At 55.6% G+C, this 27,456-nt stretch overlaps 1 protein-coding gene and 1 long non-coding RNA gene across 6 annotated transcripts; one reads left to right on the plus strand and one right to left on the minus strand.

The window, feature by feature from the left end:
- TECR (trans-2,3-enoyl-CoA reductase) lies at window positions 1-27,409 on the minus strand. Of its 5 annotated transcripts, XM_081501305.1 has the most exons (13): window positions 27,297-27,409; window positions 2,989-3,039; window positions 2,252-2,303; window positions 1,903-1,947; window positions 1,705-1,808; window positions 1,513-1,628; window positions 1,323-1,428; window positions 1,136-1,208; window positions 1,002-1,045; window positions 870-927; window positions 697-785; window positions 343-388; window positions 1-250 (listed from the first exon to the last, which is right to left on the minus strand). In XM_081501305.1, the coding sequence occupies exons 1-13, from the start codon at window positions 27,309-27,311 to the stop codon at window positions 123-125; spliced, it is 927 nt and encodes a 308-aa protein (XP_081357431.1). In that variant the 5' UTR covers window positions 27,312-27,409; the 3' UTR covers window positions 1-122. The 5 variants fall into 5 exon arrangements, with proteins under 5 accessions (XP_081357431.1, XP_081357434.1, XP_081357429.1 ...); XM_081501308.1 differs by lacking the exon at window positions 343-388 and having other exon boundaries at window positions 1-285; window positions 673-785; XM_081501303.1 differs by lacking the exon at window positions 27,297-27,409 and having other exon boundaries at window positions 2,989-3,187.
- LOC145510361 (uncharacterized) lies at window positions 5,282-26,217 on the plus strand. Its single transcript, XR_014056978.1, has 3 exons — window positions 5,282-5,399; window positions 12,157-12,407; window positions 25,463-26,217. It is a non-coding gene; the product is annotated as an uncharacterized LOC145510361 (long non-coding RNA).
- Window positions 27,410-27,456: the final 47 nt, after the last annotated feature.

Genomic DNA, 27,456 nt, shown 5'->3' on the forward strand with positions numbered 1-27,456 from the left:
TCCAGCTGGGCAGGCAGGTTTTATTCCAGACCCGGGAAAGCAGTGGTCCCCACTCTTTCTCCAGGAGTAGGGGGCGGGACGGGAGCCGGACCTGGCTGAGCCCAGGTGTGGGGAGCCGCTGTTCAGAGCAGGAAGGGGATAATGGGCATGCGCAGGGGCGGGTAGTCCCGGAACTCCTTCAGGTAGCTGCGGTGCTTGCCTTTAGCCCAGATGGTCATCTGCGTGAAGCCCACCAGGGAGAAGAGGGCCACTGTGGGGCAGAACAGGGGAGTCAGGAAGAGGGGGCTGCACGCTGCAGGGACCGGCGGGGCCTTCCGGGGAAAGAAGGAGCCGCGGGCTCACCTGGGAGACACTGGGTCATGATGGCAAAGCCGATCCAAGACCCCACCTGTGGGCAGAACAGCCAGGTGAGGGCGGGCAGGGGTGTTCTGTTGAGGCCTCGCCCACCCTCGGGGCCACTTTCTGGGAAGGGGATGGCAACCGACCTTCAGTGCTGGAGCAGCCGGGAGTGAAGTGGGGACTGCACGGTGAAGCTGCCCAGCCTGACAACCGCCCACCCTAGGCCCCCAAAAGGCCATAGTCTCCCTCGCCAAATGTTAAAGTTCAAACTGCAAAAGCAGCTACAGAGCCAGGCACCGCACCCCCTACAAAAGCTAGCCCTCCCCAGGGGACGCCAAGCCCAGGGCAGACCCTCACCTCGTAGGTGTAGTTGGGGCAGGACACCAGCAGGAAGAGCCACGTGAAGGGGTTCTTGGTGGGGTACGGGATCTTCCTGGTCTTAGACCCTGGGAGGACAAGGCAGGAGCAATGAGCCCCCCAGGGCCGGCCTGCTCAGGTGACCACACCCCTGCCCGCTGCCGGCCACTCACCAGCCGGCCGCAGGTCCCGCAGAGCCATGTGGATGGAGAAGTTGCCGAGCTGGCAGATCTGTCCAGAGAAGCTGGGTCAGGTCAGAGCCCCCCAGACTCCCCCAACCCCGCTGTCCATCCTGGCCTGCTTACCACAAAGATGGCGAGCGCCAATTTAACCTGCTGAGCTCCGTAGGCTGAAGAGGAATCAGAGAGGAGAGGCCCGTGAGGGGAGAGCCTTGGATGCGGGGGTGTTCACAGGGGGAGCAGGGTCCCCGGCCACTTACTGGGGGGTGTGTAGAGAGGGTGGTTGATGTAATAGGCCATCCACGCAGCGAAGCCCCAGTAGTAGGTGCAGTTCTGAAAGAGTGGGGCGGGATGGAGGCCCAGTGGAGGGCGGGACCCAGGTGAGGGGGACCAGGGAGGGCGGGGCGAGGCTGAAGGACCTGGACCGATGGGCAGCTGGGGGCTCACCTTGAAGATGTTTCGCAAGGGCATGGTGCCGTGGGAGAAGCGGTGCACGAAGAGCGTCTCCAGCAGGCGCTTGATGTAGTGGAATGAGTGGCAGATGCAGGCGAGGCTGGGGGCGGGGAGCCAGCTCAGCGGGGGCCGGTCTGGCGGGCCCCACCACTCCCCACGCCTCCCCTCACCCAGCCCCACTCACTGCACCACCGTGTGCCGACTGGACGTGAAGTCGTATTTGTGGCCGTAGATGAAGGGCACCCGGAAGTAGAAGAGCAGGTAGATGAAGAGGGGCCCAGCGTACTCTGTCAGGAAGACCTGGGGAGGGGAGTGTGAGTCACCCTGGGGGCAGCGGGGAGGTGAGACTGCTAGGGGAGAAGGGCTCGGCACTCACCGTCACCCAGCTGATCTGGGCCCCCAGGTCCCGGAAGTAGAGTGTGGCCGTGGTGCCCACAGGCAGCTTCTGCAGGACGTCCTCATCCTTCAGGGACTTGCCCTCTGAGGAGAGTTGGGCCAGGGCTCAGGGGCTGCTGGGCCTTCGCCCACAGCCACCCGGGAGCCCGGGGGCAGCCCAGCAGACAGCTGTACTCACTGGGGTCCAGGCGGAGGGACTGGCGGGCGGGGTACCACTGTGGGTCTGTAGGGAGAGTGGGGTGTCACGGCACACGGCCTGGTGGGCTCCTCTGGGCCCCGGTGTGGCGCCGGGACACGGACCGAAAGCGCAGGCAAAGTAGGATGTTGTCCTTCCGGAATCCCAGCAAGGGAGTTCCTGCGGGTGGCCACACGGGGGCGGCGGCCCCAGGCCAGCCCCGGGAGGCTTGGGCCACACCGGGGGCATCTCTGCAGGCCCTTGAGGGAAAGGCGAGCAGGATGGGGTCCCACCTAGAGGCCCCTGCCCAGAGGGGTCACGGGGGGGCCATGTGGCTGGGCCCTGGACTTACGGGTCTTGGTGAAAAGGTTCTTGATCTCGGCAATGGTGGCTTGGGGCTCCACCTGGGGAAAGCACAGGCCGGGGACAAGTCAGCCGTGGCAGGGAGTTCGGAGGGCCGGAGGCCCAGGATCTCTCTTGGTGAGGTGGGATGGACTAGGGTCCCAGGCAACTGCTATGGGAGGGGGAGGGCTGGAGACCAGGCCCCGCAGCCCATCCAGCCAACACCCCAGCCATGGGCTGGAAGGCCATTTTAACCAGGCAGCCAGGACACCTCTGGACCAGCTGGGAGATGGTGCGAGCAGGGAAGCCAAGCCTGCTTTGCCCCTCCTCTCCACCCCACCCACAGCTCCTCCCCGAGTGAAGGCCCTCAGTCTGGAACAGACGTCCCTGGGATGGGACCAGCCCCTTCCCCTGGTCTGGACTCAGAAGGGGGCAGGTCTCAGGACCCCACCTCCCTCCCAGGCCCCAGAGCCCTGCAGGGTCCACTGAAGCTGCCCGGCCTCCTCATGCACCATGAGGTCAGCTCCAGACCACACCCAGGGAACAGGGTGCTCTGCCCCAAGGGGCTGGGCGGCAGGGGCAGGCCTAGGGACACACCTGTCCTGCACACCCTGAAGGGCAGCGGTGGGTGTCAGGACACAGGTGGAGGGGCATATCCATCTCCCCGGGGGCCAGGAGCCCAGGAAAGGAGGGGTCCCAGGCCCAGCACCCTCGGGCCCATGAAGCTGGCGCCATGGCTGGTCCTACCTTGTCCAGGAAGCACAGCTTCTCCCGAGTTTTGGCATCCAGAATCTCCACCTCGAAGAAGAGAACAGCCTTTTTAGGTTTCTTGGTCGCTTTGGGGGGCACAGGCCGCGGGAGGCCGTTGAGGCCAAAGCCGGGGCAGAGACCCTGGCTGCTGTCCCGGGCCGCCACGCTCAAGCTCAGGTCCATGCCGCCCCGCTCTGCCCGCAGTGGCCAGAGTCCCCAGCTGCCGGCCGTCAGCCCCCACCACAGACCTCCCCACGCGAAGCGCTCTGGGCCGGGCCAGCGCGATCAAATTCTGCCGCGGTGCTGGAAGGAAGCCCGTGCCTGCCCTGGCACTGCCAGCTCCTGTGCAGATGTAACCTGAGTGGCCCAGCAGCCATGGCCCAGCTAAATATAAAACTACCCCACACGGAGTCCCCTAGGAACCACGCCGCAGACCTCCTGGGGAGGGGGGGCCTGGGGGCAGCACCCCCAGGCCTGGGGGGCTCCAACTGTAAAGCTTTCCCATAGACTTGGACCCGCAACAGCACGGCAGGAAGGGAGATGCCCAGGACGGGCACGAAGGCAGCTCCCAGCCCAGTGCAGAGCAAGGGCCAGTAACCAGGAGGAGGGGGAGAGGTCAGTGGGCAGCCTAGAGCCCAGCGCAGCCCTCAGAGCTCCCTGGGCTTGGAGAAGAAGTCCCAGCTATCCTGAGAATCCGTGAGATAGATCATCCATTTCCCCTTCTGAGCTGCAAGGGACACTCTGGATTAGTTTCCTCGTGCATTTGTGTTCCCAGGGAAGGTGACAGATTCCAGGGTTCCCGGTGCAGAGCCTCACTCTAAGTGTGGAAAGGGTCTGGAAACGGAGAAGCTTCCAGCAAGCACCCCCAGCCAATCCTGAGACCTTGGCCCCCACCTCCCTGGCCCCCCTCTCCACCTACTTCTCCATAGGTCCACCCAGGCCTTCAAGGCCACCACCAGGGCAGTCCTTCCACCATGTCAGCCCAACACAGCATCTTTGTCCAGGCCCTGAGCCGCCAGAGCCCAGAGCAGACAGCCCGGGCACCCCCAGCCCCAGTCTCTGAGCCCCAGGCAGTGATGTGTGGGGGCAATGCTGGGAGGGGCAGGGCTCCAAGGGAGGTCTGACCCACCCACCCTAAACAGGCAGGCAGGAGAAGGCACCCCAGCCAGCAGTGAAAGGTGGGGAGCTGGAGTGAGGCCGAGCAGGGCCCAGGGCAGAGCTTGATGCAGATCTTATCAGACATGGGGACACGGCAGGCAGGACTGGGTCTGACCCCAAGTTGGCCACTGGGCAGAGAGTTGAGGGCCCCTCCCGCCTGGTAGGCCCTCATTGGAGGCAGCATGGAGAAAAGGAGTAGAACTTGGAACCCAGGGCAGGGCCCTGGACAAGGCTCTCTGAGGGCACACCCACCCACCCAGGGACCGCCCCCCCCCAAAGGGTTCCTGACACCCCCCACTGCCAGTAGGAGAGGCAGGAGGCATGGCAGGCAGCACACAGGACTGATTCCAGGCTTCTCTCTCAGTCCCAGCCTGGGGGCGGGTAGGAAGGTGTGTGCCTTGAGGGGCTGGCGTGGTGCCTGACAGACGAGATGCACCCCAAAACCTCAGGATGTGAGGAGACCCCGAGGGCCTGCAAAGAGGGAAAGGGGATGGGCCTAGGTTCAGATCCCGGCTCCCCCTGCCAGCTAAGGGTGGCTGTAGGCCTGTGTGTCCATCCATGCTCCACCTGCCCCTCATCACGGACTGAGGGCAGGAGAGTCCAGAGCCCAAGAAGTGCTGGCCAACCTTAGTGTTACCATGCTAGAGCATGAGCCTGCCATCAGCTGAGGCAGGTTACTGAATGCCTCAGAGTCCCACAGATGACACAGTCAGACAGAAGGGCCAGGGGGAGGGGGCTGGTTGTACCCCCAAGCATCTAGCCCCACCCAGGGGACTCCCGGGAGAGGGGAGGGGCACAGGCGAAATGTGCCAGAAAGGGCAATGACAGCAGGTCCCTGGGAGGGCAGAGGGCCTGCGGCCCCACGGCTGCAGGTGTATTAATAGTTGCCGGGTCCCCGGCAGGCAGTGTCCACGTGTCTTCGGGACCTGTGTGGTCTGCAGGACGGCTGCACCGCGTCTACTGGGAGAGCAGGCCTCCGAGTTCCTGCTGAACCACTCAACAGCTTAAAATACAACCAGCCCCTCTCCCGGCTGGCCAGCTGCTGGGGGAGGGCTGAAATCCTACCCTCTCCCCCAACCCGGGCACCAGACCAGGACCCGGGAGGAGACAGTGAGCCGTCGGAGCCCCTACTGGCTGCTGGGAAAGGAAGCGGGGCGGCAGGGACAGGAGCCACCCCTCCCAGCAGCCGCCACCACTGCCACCGCCACGGCCGCACCCAGGCTGCAAGGAGCAGCAGCACCCTCGCAGAGGTAAGCCCGCCCGGGGGGGCAGCACACAAGGCCCCCGGCCTGCTGGGGAGGGGGCGGCCCCAGCTCAGGGCCACTGTGGCTGGTTGGGTCCTCCTTTCTCATGTCCTGTCCCCAAACCTCCACCCCAGAGAGGTCTGCAAGGCTCTGGGAGGGCAGGCGGCGGCGGGGGTAGGGGGGTACCTATTTTGCAACTGTCTGTGCCTCTATAATTACTTCAAGAAAGGTAAATTTTTAAAGTTTAAAAGCCAGGTAGGAGAATATACATAAATATATATATATATATGTATGTATGTATGTATGCCAGGTGAAAAAAGCCAGACACAAAGGGGTCACCTGTTCCTGTGAAATGTCCAGAACAGGTGAACGGAAGCAGACACACAACAGAACAGTGGCTGCTAGGGACTAGGGAGGGGAAGGGGAGTGCCAGCTAATGGGGACCTGTCTCCTTCTGGGGTGACGAGAAAGCTGTGGAATGAGACAGAGGCTGCCCAACACTGTGAACGTACTGAATGCTGCTGAACCACTTACTTTTTAATGGTTAACTGCATGTTATGTGAAATTCACCTCAATAAAGTAGTTGTTTTTTGAGGGGTGGGCGTACAAACCAGTTCTAATTACCCAGAAAAAGAAAAGGTAAGAGGCAAGGAGCAGCAAAGGCTCCCCACTACCCCACCCCACCCCACCCAGACTGAGGGCCTAAATATGGGGAACCTCATCATGCACTTCCAATCTTCAGTCCCTGAGTTACCCCCTCACTGCACCCCTCCCCACCCTCTGCTCTGTGCCAAGCACGCTCTCACCCCCTATGCTTGTCACATACACACCCCTGTGCCCGGGCCTTCAGCCAGCCTGGGTGGGGGCCCAGGACTGAGGTGAGGTGACCCAGGCGGCTGCTGAGCAGAGATCCTGAGCACAAAAGAGAAGGCAGCAGGCTCAGGACACCCCCCGCCAAGGGAGAAGGCAGGTGAGGGACAGGGCTGAGTGGGTGGCAGAAGTTCCTGAAGGGGGAGGGGGGCATCTCCTCCTGTCCCCATGGAGGGAAGGGGCTGGGGGGACATGGAGCAGGGTGATAGCTTAAAGGATGAATGAAACAAAGCCCATCAGGCTGACCTGAAGTCTGAGCACTGGTGAGGCAGGGGGTGTGGCCCCAAAGCCTCGGGCACAATGACCAGACAGAGGACAAGGACAGGGCAGGAGTCTGGCCTGAGGCATGGGAGAGAGGCTCAGCGATGGCAGTTCCCCAGCCCGGGAGGAATTCTCACTCAGAGGCCCCAGGTTCTAGGCTCCAGCCAACAGCAACTCGTGGGAGCACAAGGTCTGGGCTGGTGGGAGGGGAGGGTCGGACAAGGGGCAGGGTGCTGCCCACCCTGCAGGAGGCAGGGGGAGGGGGGAGGCTGCAGACTTGCGCCACCCAAGGGGAGTACCCAGAGACACTGCCAGGCAGTGGGGCCCACCACTTTCACCACCTTCGTGGAAATGGGCAGATGCTGCTGATCAAGGCTGCCGTTGTAGAAAGAGGGGCACCCATTCCCTGAGCACCTGTTTCAAGCTCGCTCGAGGGCCAGAGCCTCAGGGAGGCAGGGCTCCCAGGGTGATCCCCACGTGGCAGATGAGGAAACCGGGCTAGAGAGGAGGACAGGCTCAGGGCCTTTGCACATGCAGCTCTCAGTACCGGGAGCCGCTCTTCCCCAGACCCTACGGGGCTCTCGTCGCCTCCTCAGCAAGGTCCCTCCTGACCAACTTAAAATAGCAACCCAGACATTTACCATCTGCCTCCCACTGGATGGTCAGCTCCAGGGGGCGGGGACTGTCCTGTCCTCAGCTCTTCCCCAGCACCTAGAAGACAGCCTGGGAAGAGAGCTGTGCTCCCTAAACACCTGTGGGAGGCCCCCTGTCCACGGTCACGGAGGTGGGGCCTCAAAGCCCCTTCCCCACCAGCCTCTGAGCCAAGGCCTTTGCCTCACCCCTCCGTCACCACACTTGGGGGCATGGGAGCCTGCCCACCACGCCAGACCCCACAGCAGGAGCTGCTTCCAGGAGCTTTCCCTAGCCTCGTTCCAAGGAAGCCTCTGTGAGGCCTGCAGGCCACCGCCCAGCTCCCGTGACCCTGTGGGGCCCCGCATTCTGGCTGCCAGACCCTCCTCCCCAGCTCTGGGGCACCACTGACTGAAGGAAAAGGTCAGCAATGAGCCTGCTCTGGCTCCAAGGGAACCCTCTATTTTTCACCAGCACCCCCAACACAGAAGGGGCTCCCCGCTGACAGGCTCCACACACCCTGCCTGCAGGCAGCACCACAGGCCCAGCAGCCCCTCACAAGGAGGCTCTGAGGTCAAAAAGACTCACCTATTTTCGGGATGTGTGGTGCTGGACAAGTTACCCAACCTCTCTGAGCCTCCATTTTCTCAGCTACAAAGTGGGCTGCCCTCACCTGCTATCTCACAGATAGACTTACAGATAATAACCACCATCATTCTAGTTTGTATGTGCTGGGGGGGGGGGGGGCCAGGCAGGAACAGAGAACAATGACAAACTTTATACCAAGAGTTGAGGGGAAAACAGAGAATGGGGGATCAGGAGTGGGAAGGACAGCCATTTTAGACAGAGTGGTCAGGGAAGGCCTCCCTGAGAAAGCACACAATCATGTCCAGTCTAGAATAACTCTCACAAAAAAGTAAACGTTATCAGACCGATACTACCAAAATACAAGTGGCAGACACACAGGGTAGCAGGCCTCTTCTCTCCAAAACCTGACGATGACCCTGAAGGGGCTCAACCACACCAAGGTCAGAGAGGTGGTGCGAGGAGCTGGTGACACTGAGCCCGAACCCTAACAATAGCAAGACACGTGCGGATGGCAGAGGCGGGGCGGCCGCCGGCGTCCCTGCTCTAGTTCATCACCCGCCGTGGAGGCTGCCGGCTCTCCACTGCCCTCTTGCGGCCGCGGCCGGAAGGGTGCGCACAGCAGCCAGAGCTCCAGGTGAGTAACCCGGGTACCTACGTCCAGGGCAGGATGAGATCAGGAGAATGTGCACCAACTGTTCTCCCACTCACCGGCCAAGCGCTCTCGGGGAGCCACTACCTCACGCTCATTCCTTCGTTCACGTATCCTTTCCTGACTCCCCACTTCCCGCAGGCACCGCCATGACCAAAACCGTATTCCTGCCTTCACAGGAGCTGCATGCGTTCTGGTGGGGGCAGCGGGCAGGGAGACAGATGATCAATAGTGGCATGTTTTAAACCAAGAGTTGTGGAGAAAAACAGAGAACGGGGGCGGGGTGGGGGAGTCAGGAGTGGGGAGGAGGATGGCCACTTCAGAGTTGTCAGGAGGCCGGCCAGTGGAAGTGAGGGAACACACCATGCACATGGCCACGCAGAAAAGCGCTCCAGGCAGAGGGAACAGCAAGTGCAAAGGCCCTGAGACTGCACCAGCATGTTTAACTCATTGCTGACCGAGGGGTTTTTGCAGAAACTAATGCCTGTGGCTGGTGACCTGTTATGTGATACTCATCCGTCTCCGATCAATAACAGGCAACAAAAGCCATATTAATATGTCCCTGACCAATATAATCCATCAAGCAGCAGACCTGGTGTGGCAGGAGCAGAATGTGGAGGGGGAGAGCAGGAAGGCACAAATGGGGAGTTGAGGGGGCTGAGCACAGTGGGGGAGGGAAGGCGCAGGCACTGTGGGCCACAGGAGGGACTCTGGCTATTACTGAGGGAGGTGGGAGACTCAGATGGTTCTTGAGCAGGGGCGGGGTGTGACCTGACTCAGTTGTTCAGAGGCACCCCCTGCAAAGTGGGAGACCAGGACGGAGGCACCGACGGGGACAGGAGCAGGGAGGTGACCATGGAGAGAGTAAGAAGTGGACAGGCTACGAAGACGAAAGTGACCAGATGTGCTGAGGGTCTGGATGTGAGAATGAGAGGGGAGGGACTCTGAGGTTCTGACCTGGGCCTCTGAAGGAAGAAGCACCAAGCAGGAGGGTGGCAGGAAGGAGAGGCACCACCTAAGCCCAGGCTGGAAGAGTCTGCAACTGCTGCTTTACCCCGTGGGAGCTGCCACACAGGGCGGGGCACACAGGGCCCAGGCGCCAGTGCCCAGGACGACTCCTGAGCCAGGAGCCGGGCCCCACTCAAGCTTCCGTTTCCCCGTTTTCATAAACACAGCCGGGCCCAGTGCTCCTCTGGCCCCTCCCGGATATAAACCAGACCCAGGGGCCCCAGGGCAGTCTACATCCCAGGCCCAGGCCTGAGAGTCAGCGTGGACTCCAGGTCACCCTCATCAGCGCCCGGTTCCATGTGTCCTACAAGGGAACCCTCCCGACAGGAGTGGGTAAGAACTGCAGCTGCTACCCAGACACCTCTCCTCACCCCTCTTTACAGTCCCCAGGGCAGCCAAGGAGCAGGCACCATTAACTCCATCTCATAGATGAGGAAGCCAAGTTACGAGAGGTGCTCCAGCTCACGCGACAGTAAACTGACCCCAGGCTGCCCAGCACACAGACTTCTGGAGCTGTGCCGCCAGCAGGCACTGCCCTGGGGAGACCCCCAGGCAGCAATGGCACAGGCCCGTCTAGAGCAGGCTCTCGGGGACCCCACAGGGGCTGCCTGCCAGAGAAGGGCCCTTCAACCAGGCCACCATGTGCTGGGCAGCCTGGCACAACCCAGCCGGTGCCAGTGCCTGCACCAGGGAGGACTGTCGGGGTTGGAGGGGGTAGGCTCCCGAGGCTGGGGTACAAGAGGCCTGAGGTGGATGCAAGCCCTGCTCAGTGCAGCCTCGACTCCAGGTAAAGAGGCAGAGGGCCCCATGGGTCCCTCAGCCACCGACCTGGGCTCTCCCGGCCCCCACAGGCCCTACACAGGGCACAAGGGCAGCCACACTCAAAGGATGGATGGAGGCCTGGCCCTGAGCAGCATGGGCCGGACCGGCTCACCCCATTCACTAATGAAGAGTCTTGAACATGTTCACCTAGACTCGGTGGCTCAGCACTTTCGGCTCCCTCTCCCACTTTCCAGAAATATCGAAGTCACACTACTCATGCCAGGGCAGCTGAGAAGACCTTGGGCTCAGCTGCCAGGAAGCCAGCACAGGCCACACCTGCTGGGCCAGAAATACCTCCTTCCCCAGTGGCTTCGGCTCTTGACCCCGTTTCTCTGAGGTGCCTGAGGGCACTGCACAGCCTCCCTGAAGTGCTGCAGTGGGGAGGCGGGGCATGTCACCCAGGGTAGGAAGGGCAGAGAGAGACTGACCACCCACTCCCAGGGCCTCAAGCAGCCAGCTCCTGCCTCCCACCCCTGCTGGCTGGACGATTAATAGCAGGGTCTGAATGCCAATGTCCCTGGGCTCTGAGATCCAAGGCCAGGCCAGGAGAAGGAGGCAGACACCCCATAGCCCAGCAGTAGCCAGCCTTGCAGGACATTCTCCGGGTGCCCAGGTGCCCTGGCTGGTTGCTATGACCACAGAAGGCCCAAGATGAAGGGGCTGGACCAACACAGCGAGACTCTGGGTCTGGGGCCTGAGAAGGTCACCACGCTCTTGGACCCATGGTGCCCATGGCTCAGACACCTCCCTGGGCAGTTATAGGCCTCCGGGGCCTCCAGAGGGCGCTGTCCTGGACAGAGCTGCACTGTGAGGGCCTGTTTCACTGGAAGTGCCACCTCTAGTATGGTCTATCAGATGCTTGCTTACCTTGTGCCAAGATCTTTACCTGCACAACTCACCTGGGCCTGTACGCTAGACTGTAACCCCAGTTAAGCAGCCCAGAAAACCAGGGGGGCTCTTGCCTGAGGCACAGAACCAGGTCAGAGCCAGCCAACTTGGGCCCAAAGAATCCTACTGCCCACCCTCACACAAACAAAAAAAAACAAACCTGCATTCTGGAGAACAGGGCTAAATGCTAAAGAAAGGGGGAACAAAACCTGGACCTGATTATCTGGAAGGTACCCTGCTCCTTGCTGACATTCAGTTCCAGGGTCTGGATTCTGCAGACCAAGTCACCTCCATAAGGAGTGTCCTTGGGAGGCTGACCTGCTCAACTCTGGGCCCCTGTTGAGCCAGTCCACACCAAGGGCAAAGGGCCTGTCACCCCAACACCACCCAGAGGGATGCAGGCAGGGTCAGCAGCTGTTTTGCAGTTTTCTGCCACTGGCTAAAGCCACCAGTAAGCTGGGAAACCAGTACCATGGGGGTGGGGAAGTGCTGCAGAGGCCACAGTCAGACCAGCCTGTCCCTGCCTGCGCCCTGACACAGGGAATGCTCCTAAGAGGATCTGACAGCATCCCCATGGCAGATGTGGCAAAGGGCCCTGCCCAGTGACCCTGAACCCTGCCCACCTATGAAGCCCACCTCAAGAGCCCTGATCTGGAAATGCAGATGAGAAAATAGGGACCTCTGATGGAGAGTCAGGCACCCACAGCTTAAAAAGTTCCCAGTGACAGATGGAGGCGGCCAACTCACCTGGGCTGCCTTCCTCAAAGAGGCTCCTGCCCTTTGGATGATGCTCCAAACTCTTATCATGACAGACAGACTGCCTGACATGCCCTCGAAACTCTCAGCCAACCTCCCCAGTCACTCCCTACCCAGTCCCTGCCCCCTCCCTCAGCCGTCAAGCAGGGTGCCAGCACCCAGCCTCCACCAGCTCCGGCTGGCCTTGTCAACCCACTTTACAGACAAGGCAGTGGAGGCTCAGGAGTCACAGGCTCCAGGGGCAGGGCCCCACCTGTTTTTGCTCCTTAGAACTGAATGTTCTTCCTCCAGGACGGTCCCTGGCCCCAAACCCCGGGAGGACGGCCCAGATCTGCAACCCTGCACACCCTGGCCAAGTCAAGGCTGGTGATCACATCTGGTCTCTCTGCATCTCTGGCAGGAAGGTGCTGTCGGGCCAGGGCACTGGAAGAGGAGAGGCTGAGCCCTGTGGACGCAGGCCAACACGCTGACCAGCAGGGGGCGCTCGTCCAGGCTGACTCCCGACCTGCGCCCAGCACGCCCAGCCCAGGTGCAGCAGGCAGGTCAGTTTTGCGCCAAAGCCCAGTCTGACACCCACGTGGCCGGCCTTAATGCCCACAGCAGCAGCAACAGCTAACACCTCCTGCATACTCACTACGTGGAGGCGGGGGGTTGGGGGGGGGTCAGGTCCTGACACAAATTATCTCCTTTACTATTACTCCCCTCTTCCAGGTTAGGGCACTGAGACTCACTCCACTGTATAAGCAGTGACTGATAGTGACTATATACCTACTACATGCCAGGCGCTGTTAAGGGCTCTGGGGGTTCAGCCCTGGAAGGACAGACAGGAAGCCTTGCCCATGTGGAACTGACATTTTAGCAGGGAACACAGACCATAAAATAGTTATAGGGACCTCCCTGGCCTCCAGAGATTTAGACTCCATGCATACACTGTAGAAGACATGGGTTTGATCCCTGGTAAGGGAACTAAGATCCTACATGCTGCGCAGCACGTCAATAAATAAAATGGGACGGGAGTGGCAGGTGAAGGGAGCCGGCAGTTTCACATAAAGTGGTCAAGAAAGATCCACGGAGAGGATGTTGAGTCAAGCCCTGAAGGTGGTTAAGGAAAGGGCAGTTGAGAGATCGGAGGAGAGCCTCCATGCAGAGGAATGCCCTGTGCAAAGGTCCTGAGGTGCCACCTGCTCGGTGCGCTTAAGCAACAGAGCCAAGGCTCTTGCGGTTGGGGATTGGGGTAGTGGGGGGAGGAGAGAAGGTGAGGACAGGGAGGTGATGGGTCATGCAGGGTCTCCTGGGCCCGGTGAGGATCGTGGTTTCTACTCTGACTGAAGTAGGAGCCATAGGGGGTTCTGGGTAGGGGAAGGATGTGACCTGATGAGTTCTTAAAGGATCCCTCTGGACTATATATGGGGGAATAAGGATGGAACCCAGAAGACCAATAGGAAGTTATCAAGATAAAGGATGGCTTAAACCAAGGGGCAGCAAACTATGGCCCACAGGTTAATTCTGGCACACCACCTGTTTTTGTACAAGCTAAGATGATTTCTACACTTTTAAGTGGTTAAGAAAAAAATCAGAAGCCTATTTCATGGCACATGGGAATTATGAAATTCAAATTTCAGTATCCACAAAGTTCACTGGAACGCAGCCATGCTCGCTGATTGACGGATCGTCCAGGGCTGCTTCTGTGACAGCCGCAGGGTTGAGAAGCCATTAAGAGGCTGTATGGCTGGAAAAGCCTAGGACATTTACCATCTGGCCCTTCCCAGGTAGAGCCTACCAATCCCTGGCCTAGGCCTCATGATGGCAGCAGGGCTGATGAGAAGCAGTTATATTCCACAGGTATTCCCAAGGCAGAGATACAGGATTTGCTGACTCCTAGACACAAGGCATGAGGGGAAAAGCTGAGTCAAACAGCCTGAGGCCTGGTGATGAGAAGACTGAAACTGCCATTAACTGGCAGGGGTGGGTGTGGAGAAGTGGGAGTCAAGCAGAACATGCAGGTTGAGGTTGGGTGGGGTGGGGGGGAATCCAGGCTCAGTTTGGACATGTTAAGTCTGAAATGCTGACTGAACACCCCAAAGAGATCCAGCTCACTGAGAAACACCACTCCTTCCTGTAATCACATGGAAGCATCTGTGAGCAAACTGGGCACTCTGTGAACACTCTCTGGTCATGTATGGGGCTTCCCAGGTGGCTCAGCAGTAAAGAACCTGCCTGCCAATGCAGGAGTCCCAGGAGACGTGGGTTCGATCACTGGGTCGGGAAGATCCCCTGGAGGAGGAAATGACAACCCACTCCAGTATTCTTGCCTGGGAAAATTCCATGGACAGAGGAGCCTGGCAGGCTACAGTTTATGGGGTCGCAAAAGAGTCAGACTATGACTAAGTAAATGAGCACACACACATATCCCTAAAATAATTTTGCTAATTGTATGTAGCCCCCAACACATTTTTAAGGTGACAATAGTTTTTCACCTGAGCTTGAACAGTTGCAAAAGATGTCATTTCTGACCTACTACAGATATTGCAAATTCTATATAAAATTTATGGGGCTCTGTTAAATCTTACCAGGGTCTATAGCTTCCTATCTACAATCATTCCACTTAAAAAAAAAAAAAAGGCTATAAACAAGCTCCTTAATATTTGCTCCTTTCTTGCCTTGAAGTTGGATTCTGTTTGCTACGCTCCTGCCCTGAATTTTATTCAAACACACGATCGTGACTGAAGGTCTGTGGGGTTTTTTTTGGCTGTGCTGGGTCTTCATTGTGACTCACCAGCTATCTCCAGGGGCAGAGCACAGCGGCTAGCCGTGCTTGCGTTTCTCGCTGCAGCGGCTTCTCACGTTGCGGAGCACGGGCTCTAGAGCGTGCCGGCTTCAGGAGCTGTGGCACATGGGTGTCGCTGCCCCCGAGGCATGTGGGATAGTCCCGGACTGGCGATCAATCTGTGTCCCCTGCATGGCAGGCTGATTCTTAACCACTGGACCACCAGGGAAGTCCCTGATTGAAGGTTATTACTGAGCATCATATCTACTGCTCAAATTGAAATTAAATTTCTTAAAAACATTTTCATGACCTAAGGCTCTAAGTGTAAAGAGAAAATCCTTCAGGATGAGTTATCATTACAGTATCAGCTAAACATAAACTATGAATCATCAACAACCATCACTAAACATTAACCATAAACAGGAGGTTATCAGCACTGCGTCTCTAGAGGGCATGGATGTACCATTTTCCCAATCAGTTCATGCAGCCAAGGTGACTATTTCTTATTGCTAGAATGAGAAAGAGCTTTTGTTCTGACATTTCTTTATTCAGGTAAACACTAAGAAGCCATATTCACATAAATAAGCAGATGAGTAAAGACAGGGTCTTGTTAAAGCAAGAAGCCCCCAATTCTGTGAACCTCTTCTGAGTTACTGGCCCAAAGTCTCACAATGACCTAGTCCCAGAAATATCTGTAAGGTCTTCCAGCTACTGTTAGGCACCACTCCACTGTTTTTCTGAAAGCAGGGACTTGTGACCTGGTCCCAGGGCCTGACGTTGCTCACTTTCTCTGCACCGCGCAGGTCCCCAAGAACACGCAGTACGGCAGGCACTGCCCGGTCAGGATGTGAGAGAAAGAGTCCATATCCCAGTCCAGTCTCAGCCCCAGGGCTACCCGGCTCCCAGGCAGTATGTGGCCCAGAGGAGCTCCAAGCAAGCCCATCAAACCTTCCCATACATAAGCCAGAGGGCCCTGCCCCAGGGTGGCTGTGGCAGCCTGCCCCACAGCGATCCTGCTCCCCGTGCTCCTTGGAGACACCTGGTGCAGGCCAGAGAGCCCACACTGCCCTGGACGCAGTGTCCAGTGCCCAAGCAGAGCTAGGAAGGGGTTCCTACACAGAGACCTGCAAAGGGCTCAACCACATACCGAGGGCATCTCAAACCCCCAAGAACCCCTTCTGCTGACTGAGAAATTCCCGTTCTTCATCTGCTCAGACAAAACTGACTGAGCCCCTCACTGTGCCAGGCCTGTGCAGGGTGCTAGGCTCGATGATGAACAGAAAGACCTGTGTGCAGCATGCCAGGCACTGGCCCAGATGCTGGGATACCATGGCCAAGCGCACCCCCACCTCCACCCACTGGGTCTGCTCAGGCTCAAGGGGAGCATGGGCAAAGAATCTGTTACATAACACTGAGGTCAGGATGAACCAGCTGCTGGGAAGAAAAGAGCTGGGCAGGGAGCCCAGAGGGCCACAGGAGGCGGTCAGGAAAGGCTTCTCTAAGGATGTGCGACTTGAGCCAAAGTGATGGCCAACATGAGGCTCCCAGAGGAAACTGCAAAGGCCCTGGGGCAGCACATAGGTTGGCAGGGCTCAGGAGCATCCAAAGACTGGATGCAGCAGAGTGTACTCAAAGGCACGCAGCTGCGCAGCAGGCTCGGAGTGGAGGCCGAGACGAGTCCTCCAGGTCTGAGTCCAGTGACGGGCAGTTGCTAGAGTGCCACAACCTGGTTTGGTTTGAGAGGAACCCTCTTGCTGCTCGGGACAAGCGTGGAAGCCCTGACAGCAGTGACAGTCTTGCAAACAACCCAGGCCAGAGACCCTGGCGGCTTTGACAAGAGCATGAAAGTGGCAAGCACTGAGAAAGACGCCCTAATTCCTGGATCCTGAAGTGTCACTGATTCAAAACAAGCTGCCAAGTCTTTTTTTTTTTGAGGGGGGACACATATGCCAACATTAGTTAAATGGGTGGACAGGTACAAATCGTAAGATGCATCCCAACTTCAGGAACATGAGAATGCTGAGGGGGAAAGATGTACATCGTGGGACAAAGAGAGGAGAGTAATTAACAAGTGAAAGAAGACTCTGATGGAGGAGGGGAGGGTTTCTAGAATACTGAACAGGCCTAGCCATGTCCATAAAGGGAAAGGTAGTTTAAGAGAAAATACTCAGCTACAGCTATTGCAAGAGGGGTGCTGGAAGCTGCCCTTGGTTGTCTGCCTCCTGACCAGTGTTACCAGTGAGCAGCTTCACAGGTCAAGGCCCTCAGAGCCTCCCCCAACCTCACAAGGCTCGGCCAGCTCGGCTCCAGCAGAGACAGTGAAATGAAGCAAGAGGAAATGAGCCCCGGAGTCTTCACACAGACACCCCACCCCCCCCACCCCCACCCCCCGCCAACGCTTTCTCCTCAGACGGTGCAAGTAAGTTCCCAGGCCCAGCTGGAGAGACAGGAACTGTTGCCATCCACCGAGGCCGCTTCTCAGATGGCGCCTGGAGGAGCCTGGCAGGAAACATTGCTGGGCCTGCCCATCATGGTTAGCGCTTCCTGTAGAATTTACATGTCATCCTTACATGAATACTCAGGGTTCAAGCAACTTGGAGTCAAAACGGGGGGGGGGAGGGGAACGGCCAAGTTCCAAAAGAGAAGCAGGCGCCCACGCTAATGCACCAGAGCTACAAGTGCTCTCAGTTAAATCCACCAGTTTCCTGCCAGCTGGAGGGTCCTCCTGATCGCTGGGTGTGGGACAGTTTGGGGGGAGGCATGGACGATGCAGCTAACTGCCTGAGCCTGCCCAGCCTGTTCTCATGGGTCTCTAACAGGCAGGCACACAATCACTTCATCCACAGTGGGGTGACAGAGGACAGTCTCACACTACAACTCTCTGAAGGTGCTAAGTGCCACTCGGAGAACCAAAACAGGAGAGGTGAGAAGGTGACAAGTGTGGCCTGGGTGGGTCACAGGGAGCCATTGGGAGGAAGTGACATTCAAGCTGAGACCTGAATGATGGGATCTGAGGATAGGACGAGCAGAGCTACCTCTCCGGAATCTGGCCCAGCACTGGATTTCCCGGCTCAACCCCAGCCTGTTTTCTGTGGATCTCACCTCCGGCCCCCCAGCCAGGAGACTACAGGAGAGCTGATTCTCCGGAGTAGACTCAACAACACACTGTTTCAGGCTATACGTATCTTCCCAAGAATTCTGCTGTTACCCTCACCACCACCCTACCAGAGACATGCTCTGCCAAGCGCACCTCCTGAGAAGCATCAATTCAGCAACTCCCCCAACCCAACCCTCTTCTTCTAGAGTAGCTTCTTGAGGTGTCCTGGGAGACAGCTTCTCCTAACAAGAAGACCAGAAGCTACAGCCCTTGGACCCCCTCAAGTTCAACCTGCTTCTGGTTGCTCTATGAAGCCCCAAATGCTAGGGTTAAACTATGTGTGTGCTCAGTCTGACTCTTTTCAACCCCATGGACTGTAGTCTGCCAGACTCCTCAATCCATGAGATTCTTCAGAGTGGGTTGCCATTTCCTCCTCAGGAGATCTTCCCGATCTAGGGATCAAACCTGCGTCTCCCATGTGATTGGCAAGCAGATTGTTTACCACTGCCCTCCCCACCAGCTTGAAAGACCCACTCCCACCCAAAGGAGAGGCGCCCTTCCCTCAGGCCCCTCACACAATGGGCATGGTCCCCAGCCATTGCTCCCTGGTCCTTTTAAAGAGGAAAACAAGAATTCAGAAGGCCCTGAGATTGCACAAACTCTGCAGTCTCCTGGGCTGCCTGAACGGCCCATGAGCTCTGCTTACATAAGAGACTGGTTCGAGCAGGGACAGGGGCAGGGTTGTGCCAGCCTGCCAGTCACCGCAAGCTACTAAGAGGCCCTTTATCCCCCAGAGGACTGAGAGGCTCGTGGCCCATCTCTAACCACTGGACTGGGGGAGGGAGGGGGAGCGCCGAACACCACCCACAACACAGTTGTCAGTAATAAGGAACCACTACTCTCCCACGTTTATATAACATACACCACAGCGGGAGCGCCCTCCAAGGACTCAATAAACTGCTCTCTGAAAGTTAAGCTTTTAGGTAATATCAACAGGAAAAAGGACCTCCATCACCCTTGAGTCCACAGATGTCTGGGTGATTGCAAAGCCTGGCCTGGTCAGCCTCGTCACTCATCACACAACCACTGAGCCCGGCCTCCAGACCTCTGCCCAAGCTGAGATCCTCCCTCCCCGGAAGACTTCTTTCAGGCTTCGGCTTAGAGAAAGAGACCCTGAAGGTAGAGGCTGAAGGTTCCTTCAGTCCAGTATTCCTGGCATACAATAGGTACAGAGAAGAAAAAAAAAACATCAGAAGGAATGAACTAGTAAATAGGCAATGGAGGACTCTGGTGGTCCAGTGGTTAAGAATCCACTTTCCAATGCAGGCGACCTGGGTTCAAAAAATAAGATCCCACATGGCTTGAGGCAACTAAGCCCACGCACTGCATCTAGAGAGCCGAGTGCCACAACGAAGACCTAGGACAGCCAGGCTGGAGAGCAGGTGATCGGAGCCCACCATGGAAAAGTGTCCAGACCAGCAGGAGCTGCAGCAACCTGTGCAAAGACGAGGAGCAGGCCCACAAGCGGGTTGGCGGCTCCTGGGCTCGTCGTGCCCAGGTCCCAGGAGGAGGGGGACAACAGGGAACAGTGGCCAGGGTGAACCCAGAGCTCACAACCACCCTAGGTCACACAGGGCCACCTCAGCCCAACACACGCCACACTGGACGCATCCTGGTCGCTGCAGCAAGACCCCACTAGCCCTTCTACACCCGGTGGGCCTGACCCCAGGCAGAAGGTACATCCACCCACCCATTCACAAACCTCCCTCAACTCTCCAGGTGCCAGGGAAGCTGCAGGAAGAAGACACCAAGAGCCCCTCCCCTCACAGAGCTCAGTCTGTCCAGGTAGGAAGACCATCAAGTTCCCAAATGAAAGCACAACCACAGCCCAGGGAGGGCCAGAGGAGAGGAACAGGGGCAGCGGTCCCACTCCGCAGGACAGTCAAGGAAGGCCTCTATGATGACAATGAAGCTAAGCTCTCAATGAGAAGAAAGCAGGCACGGGAAAAACAGAGGGAAGAGCATTTCTGGCTGAGGGAAGGACTTATGTGCAAGGCAGGAATGTGGCAGCGGATGTTCGAGATGAAACCGGCCCAGCAATGAGTGAGGACAGCAGGGGGCGGACAAGAAGCTCTGAGGGGGGTGTTCTGAGGTGCGGAGTGCTACGACCCTCCCCTCCAGAGACCCTCTGGCTGCTGCTGGGTGAGGAATATGGCCAGCAGGGCCAAGGACAGACACAGTGGTGCGCCTGTAAGGAAGGAGGTTGACAAGCATCAGAGGACCAGGCCCACTCTGGGCACCTGTTTCCTGGAACGGTTCTTTCTCACGATGTTAGAAAGTGGGTTCTGACTGTGCTGTGACTTTGCTGACAGTCCTCCCACACAAAAGGACAGAACAGTTCATTCCAAAAAGTGGCTTCAGAGTGTGTGACGTCAGAACCATCATGGGCTTCTGGGCTTCTTCCTCCACCTCTGGGCATACTGTTTGGCACAACTCCATCTCCAAGAGCCCGCTGGGTCTTGTTCATTAACACACCTGGAGATGTTCTAGAGAAAACACATGCAGAAAGTATTCCAGTGGCCTCACTGATACAGCTCTGTCCTTGACCACCTAATGATCTGGACCTTGGCCCCGGACCAGACAGTGTGCTGGCACTTCAGATGGCCCAGGGGCTCCCTGAGACAGGTGTCTTTTGGGGGGGGGGATTATTTATTTATTTAGCCATTCTGGGTCTTAGCTGCAGTACATGGGATTGATGATCTTTGTTGCAGCACGCAGGATCTTTGGTTACAGAAGGTAGGATCTAGTTCTGGACCAGGAATGGAACCCGGGCCCCCTGCATTGGAAGCATGGAGTCTTACCCACTGGACCACCAGGGAAGTCCCAAGACAGGTGTCTTTATCCTGGCTTCATGGATGAGACAACTGAAATGTCCCAAGACAGTTGAGAACTGTCCTGAGGGTAGACCCGGTGGCCTGCCTTTAAAGGGCACGGCCACTCAGCCACACTTCATTCCTTCTGCAGTGCGTGGTCGCTTGGGCCCACCCACAGCAAAGCCCACTTTTGAGTCTAGTAGAATCCGGGCCCTGCCATTCACTAGCTGTGAATTCACACTGCTTCCCTACTCTGGGCCCCAGTTTCTCCATTTCTCAAATAAGGATAAGAGTACCAAATTCACAGGTTCATTGTGAGGGGTAGCTGCTGCTGCTGCTGCTAAGTCGCTTCAGTCGTGTCCGACTCTGTGCGACCCTATAGACGGCAGCCCACCAGGCTCCCCCGTCCCTGGGATTCTCCAGGCAAGAATACTGGAGTGGGTTGCCATTTCCTTCTCCAGTGCATGAAAGGGAAAAGTGAAAGTGAAGCTCAGTCGTGTCCGACTCTTAGCGACCCCATGGGCTGCAGCCTACCAGGCTCCTCTGTCCATGGGATTTTCCAGGCAGGAGTACTGGACTGGGGTGCCATTGCCTTCTCCATGTGAGGGGTAAATGCAGTAATTAATAAAAAGTACTTAGAGTGAGCACTGTATCAGTAGTGACTTTCGTCACAATGCTCTGGCTGTGGCCAGGTATTAAAACATTCTCAGCTGCCACTGTCAATATCAGCAGGAGGGTGTTAAGATCTAGTTTGAACTTGACCAACCAGCCCAAGGTCTCCAGGCCTTTCTCATCCAGCCCAGCCTGTCAGTGAAAGTACAGGGTTTCCCAACCAAACTCAATTGCGTTAACAACGTCAACACTCAGGGCTGTCAACTCTACCTTTCTCACTCCTCAGGAACCAGTTATTCAAGAGGCTCTGCTAGGCTCAGGGTTCCCCACCCCCATTCGAGCCCCTCACCAGTCTCTCCAACAGCTGTCCCACCCTGCGCCCAGCCCAGCCGCCCACCCACCGCCACCCCTACTGCCACCCTTACCACTTGGTTCTTCCCACTCACCTCCTCACCTCAGCCCCGCCTCCTCCACCCAGGCCCTGCCTCCGCTCCCTCTCTCAGGCCTCAGGACCACGGCTAGGTCAGCAGAACTAGTTAAATGTTAGCTGCTGTGCTGCACCCATCTAATGCTCACCAGAGCAGTAAATCCTTGAAGGGATAACCTGTGAGATAGGGGCCATTGTGCCCAGCGGTGTGCAGGTCATGAGTAACTTGTGATTGGGGAAGAGGGAGGGGCCTGCTTATAGCATCTGCCTCAGTCCATGGTGTAGATACAGCTCCTGCCCACCCTCTCTGCCCCACCACAGCTGATTTCAGGGTATCAACCTGATGTCCCTGAAGGCAAGGCTGGGAAGATTGGAGCCAAAGTCAGCCACTGAGGGCACACCCCCACCAGGATCCCCATTTTATAGATGAGAAAATTGGCTTGAGAGGTTACAGAACCTACGGGCTCCATACTTTGTGCACGGCAGTTATGGATCGAACCTAACTCTGACCCAAAGCTTGGTAGGCTTTTCTGTCTTCCCAGGGAGGATACTGCCCAACCCAAAGGGGACCTGACTGTTGTGGCTCTGGGGAAGCATCCCTTATCTGAGAGTTCTAGAGCTCATTGAGGCCTGAGGGCAATGAGATTCTAAGAAGCAAGGGGGTGAGTGGCTGAAGTGTAGAGCTACAATTCTAAGGGTCAGAGAAAGGGGCTCGCCAGGAGAATCGCCAGTGTGAATCACCACCTGCTCAGAGCCTGCAGGGTATAGAAAAGCCTAAAAACCACCCCCAACCCCACAGGCTCCTGGTCTGACACACGCCAACACAGGAAAGGTCCTGAAAGCTCACCATGCTTTGAGGCTACCCCATCCCAATATAATTCACCTCCGGAACTCCAAGGGGCAGCCCATCCAATGTGAGGGCAGAGGGGTTCTGTCTGTCGGGGGACCACACAGGCCCACAGGGCCCCTCCCATCCTCCCTCCAGGGATGCTGGGTACTCAGAACAGCACAGCACAGCCAGCAACCAAACCAGCACCAGCAAGGAATCATTACAGGGACAGAAACTGGAGTCAGGCAAACAAGAGGCCAAGGCCCAGCGCCACTGCTTGCTGGTTCCCTGACCTTGAGCAACTTAACTGACTTCTCTGAGTCTCAGGTTCCTTCCCTGCTAAGTAGAAGTAACACTGATGCCCACCTGATCAGGTGCTCACAAGCCTCAGTAACCACCAGTGGCTGTTACTACCGGCACTGCCAGCATCCCCAACATTACCGTGGCTCTGGCTCTTCTACAGACAGACCTAGGTCTGGATCCTGTCTCCACCACGATGTGACCTTGGACTAGCTCCTTCACCTTTCTGAGCCTCAGGTTCCTTATCCACAAAATGGAGGGAGGAGGAGTATCCAGCTCTCAGGAGTTTTGCAAGGACACAAGAAATGTGACCTGCCCCTGGTATCCAGCACCAAAAAGTAGCCCAGAGGCTTCCCTCGTGGCTCAGTGGTAAAGAATCCACCTGCCAATGCAGGGGACACAAGTTTGATCCCTGGTCTGGGAAGAGTCCACATGCATTGGAGCAACCATTGAGCCTGCATGCTGAAACTACTGAAGCACAGGCAGAGCCTGTGGTCTGCCACAAGAGAAGCAACTGCGATGAGAAGCCCGTGCACTGCAACTAGAGAAAGTCTGTGAGCAGCAGTGAAGACCCAGCAAAGCCAAATAAAAAGGAAAAAAAAATGTGATCCAGAAAGAGGGGAATCCTAACCCGGCTCCCATCCTGTCTGTAAATAAACCATCAATCCCAAAAGCGTTTTCTGAAGGCCTGCTGGATGCAGCACACAGCAGGGTGTGAGTGAAGATCATGCAGGCCCCATCTCAGAGCATAATACCTTCCGCAAACAGGCACCAAATTTAACATGCAGAAGTCAGAAACCAGCATGTTAACACAGCGCCTGATGGCTACAAAAACCCAAATTATCACTCACCTTCTACTTCAAAGGGACCCAAGGATTCAGAATGAAAAAAGTACATGAGACAGCAGACACTTACGATCCCACCTCCTGGGTTAAACAGATACTTATATTTTACTCTATTTACTACAACAGATTCCTTAAAAAAAAAAAAAAAAAAAATAGAAAGACATAGCTGAAGCCCTCCCTATGCCTTTTCCTCCCCTTCCATCCCTCCCCAAGCAACAGTTCCTCTTATTGTGTAATTCCCATACATTTCTAAGCTCATATTACAATTTATCCTTCAACTACGTATCTATCCACAAAAAAACACATATAAATCTCATTTCGCATGTTTTTTTAAATTTACGAAACCTTTTGCCATTTGCTTTTTTCTACTCAACATGATGTCTGGAGATTTATTAAAGGACCAAGTAAATCAAACTAAATTGCTTTTCATATGAAGAAATCATGCACAACAATTAAAATAAATGAACCAGTGCTGCATGCAGCACCTCCCCTTTTATAAATACCCCTTATGATGCAGTTCTAGCAATTTCATAATGTTATTACTGGCCTTTGCTGTCACAATTATTTTGCTCCGAGGAGCTCAGAGAGATTAAGTAATCTGCCCCAGGCTAGTTATTTAGTGAGTGGCAGAGCCAGGCCAGTCCAAGGCCCAAGCACCTCTGACACCATTATACGTGGGTCCACATTCTCCTTCACTTCCACCTTCCTACCCAGTTCTCTGGCTCAAACAATTGCCTCTTGAGCAGAACTCTACTTCCAGAACTCTCACATACTTACTCCTGTGGAGGAAGCTGAAGCAAGAATTCTATTATTCACAAGATGAGCATCAACAAAGCTACCCTTTTGAGGGGAGGCGGGGAAGAGCAGAAGATTCTAAATGGGGACCTAAATGGGACCCTAAATGGAAGATCCTATTGGGGACCCCAGGAGGAAGAGGCTGCCTTGCCTCCAGGGCTCCAGTTATGGGAAACGGGCAGTGACCCAGGCTCAAGGAAGCTGAGACGACCCATCTTCCCAGGAATCAGCAGACTCCTTTACAAGATAAGAGCTGAGCTGCTACTGGGTTCATTACTTGGACCTCTCATCTGCAATAGCAAAACAAAATTTAAAAAAAAAGAAAAAATTTCCTATAGCTTTGGATAAGCAGTTCCCTTGATGACCCTGCTCTGACCCCAAGACAAACCCAAGGCCTGCTCTGCCTTCCAAAGACCTGCTTGGGAGAAGGCCCAAAAGTAACCTGTTCTACCTGCCTCATCTCAGTGAGGCCACTGAAGAGTCGCATTTTCCTCTGGGACCACTGAAGGCAAAACAGCAGTGTCAGCAAACTGTTATCGAAACAGCAGCAAAAATCACCCCTCCAGCTGGAATCCTACCTGCCTTAAACATCAGATATCAACCCTCATTCACCACTGTGTCACTGAGCGAGCCCCGCACCTTTCTGAGCATCATCTCTATCTCTTGTAAATTACACTTCATAATCTCCAAGGTCTCTCTCCCAGTCAAAAAGGTCTTTCTGGTGGGTGTTAATCACCCAGTGGTTTAGGGGTTGCTTGGCAGGGGTGGGGGCGGGTGGAGGGATGTGGAAGAACAGACTTAGTCCTAAATAGAAATACAGTCTTTCTCAAGGTGTTAAATGTGAAGGAAAAAATCTCTGCTATTTTTATTGATCTGCAACAAATACCTGTAACAGAGTTGATCAGCCTGCTGTGCAAACAGGGCTGAGAGATAGTTTACTCCTTCTGTATAGAAAGCCTGGAGCTACCACCTCAGTGCTTACGTGGCACATGTCAGCAGAGAATGATAACACAGAACATGGAAATATAACAACTTTATTTTTTTCCTCCAAGGTCACTTTGAACAGTGGTTTGAAGCTTCTGCTTCCAGGAGGGACAGGGTTTGAGTGTCCTCCAGATCAAGCCATGACCCTCAGGCTGTGACAAGCTTCCAGAACAAAAGTGTCCACCCCAAGGATCCTCAGGAGCCTATCTTATCTGCCTGCCAACTACGAAATCTAACTCCATTTTGTAAAAAGCCACATGTATCTCCCATCCTCCATCTTTTAAACTGAATGTGGCTTTTTCTCCAGGGTTACAGAGAGGCTTTGAAAGGTAAAACTGTATTAGAAGAACTGTATTAGAAGAATTTCATTCAACCATCATAAAGTTGAATGAGGCATAAGAGATTACTAAATTCCACCTCCTCATTTTTGTGCCATGTCAAAAATCATTAAGGACTTCTGGGTTAAAGGTTTCAAAAGATTCTGGGTAAATTACCACAGAAAGTAATAATAGTAATAGTAGCAGTAGTAAAGGGAGTGGGCAGAAGCAGTGGTATTTCACTAGCGAATAAAAATCAGACTGTCTCCTTACACTTATATGAGCCACCTAACATGATCAAATTCACAGAGACAGAAAGTAGAATGACAGTTGCCAGGGGCTGGGCAGAGGAGAGAAGGGGGTTAGTGTTTAATGGGTACAGAGTTTCTGTTATGCAAGATGAAAAGAACAGAGTTCTGGAGGTGGATGGTGGTTATGGTGGCACAACAATGTGAATGTACTTAATGCCACTGAACTGTACCCTTAAACATGATTAAGATGGTAAATTTCATGTGTATTTTAACACACTTTTTTAAACTCGGGAAGGGGGAAAAAAATGTCTCTCAACTGGCTAATTTTCATTTGGGGACCAGTATGGCAAAGTGGTTAGCAACTGACACTTTAGAGTCCTGAGTTTCTCTCTGTCCTGCATTTACTAACTAGCTGGGGACCTTTGAGCAAGCCATTTAACATCTCTGAGACTGTTTCTTCATTTACAAAAACAACAATAATAGTCTCCTACCTCACAGGGCTGTGAGGCTAAGAAAACAAGATAACAGACTCACTGGCACAAACGTAACACTCTCTAAATTATTACTATGAACTTTAATAATAAATTAGTTTATCATTTAATGCTACTTATAAGCCAGCAATAATTAAATTATTAATATTATATTACCAGCTAGGTTGATAAGTTCATCAGAACACTTCATTTTAAGGGTAAAAGAGGCCCCAGTTAGGAGTCAGAAGCCCTGGACTTCAAAAGTGGCTGTGGGTGTGAGATTTCTCCTCGGTGACACGCAGGGCTTGACGGAGATGATCTCTTAGATTAACAGAAAGCAAAGATCAGCTTTGCTGTTTAGCAGGAGCCAGCACTGCAGCTACACCTCCTTCACCGCCTAAGCCGCTCAGGGAGCCGTCCCGGGCGAGGGAAGGGGTCCAAAGGTCATGCCAGATAGGATGACTGCAAAGCCCCTTTCTAAGCCCGAGGCAGAGGCATGGTGCAAGGTTTGTGCAAGACACCCTCAGAGTGAGAGCAAGGGTTCCACACCCTCGTTCCTCCCCTGCCAAAGTCTACAATTCATCCCGCACGGGGAGCTGCGAGGAACCTGCAAGCTTCCCAGGTCCTGCAGAGACCCCAAGAAAAGGCACCCCCAAAACAGCCAGGGTTGCAGAATTATAAATACCTCCCCCGCACATGCGCACTGAGATTTACGAGTGGCCTGGGCACAACGCGCGCCTATTGCGCCTGCGCCGTACGGCTCGCTTTTCTGGGCACAGAACGTAAAAAGAGGGTCCGACTGTCTCACGAAAAAGAAAAATAGCTCTGCGGCAGATGCTCAATCCCCGTTTTCTCGTTTCTTACCTCATAGTGCTTCATGGCTCCCCCGCACGGCGGCCACCTCTCCTGCGGCTCCTGCTACATGCGCGCGACACAGCACAGAGCACTTCACGCGGTGACGACCGCCGCGCGAGACTAACCGCGGATCCGCATCCGCCCCGCCCCTCCCTTCGTCCCCGCCCCG

Source organism: Giraffa tippelskirchi, chromosome 6 (genome assembly GCF_054371585.1).
Source record: "Giraffa tippelskirchi isolate mGirTip1 chromosome 6, T2T-mGirTip1v1.2.pri, whole genome shotgun sequence".
Taxonomy (NCBI): Eukaryota; Metazoa; Chordata; class Mammalia; order Artiodactyla; family Giraffidae; genus Giraffa; species Giraffa tippelskirchi.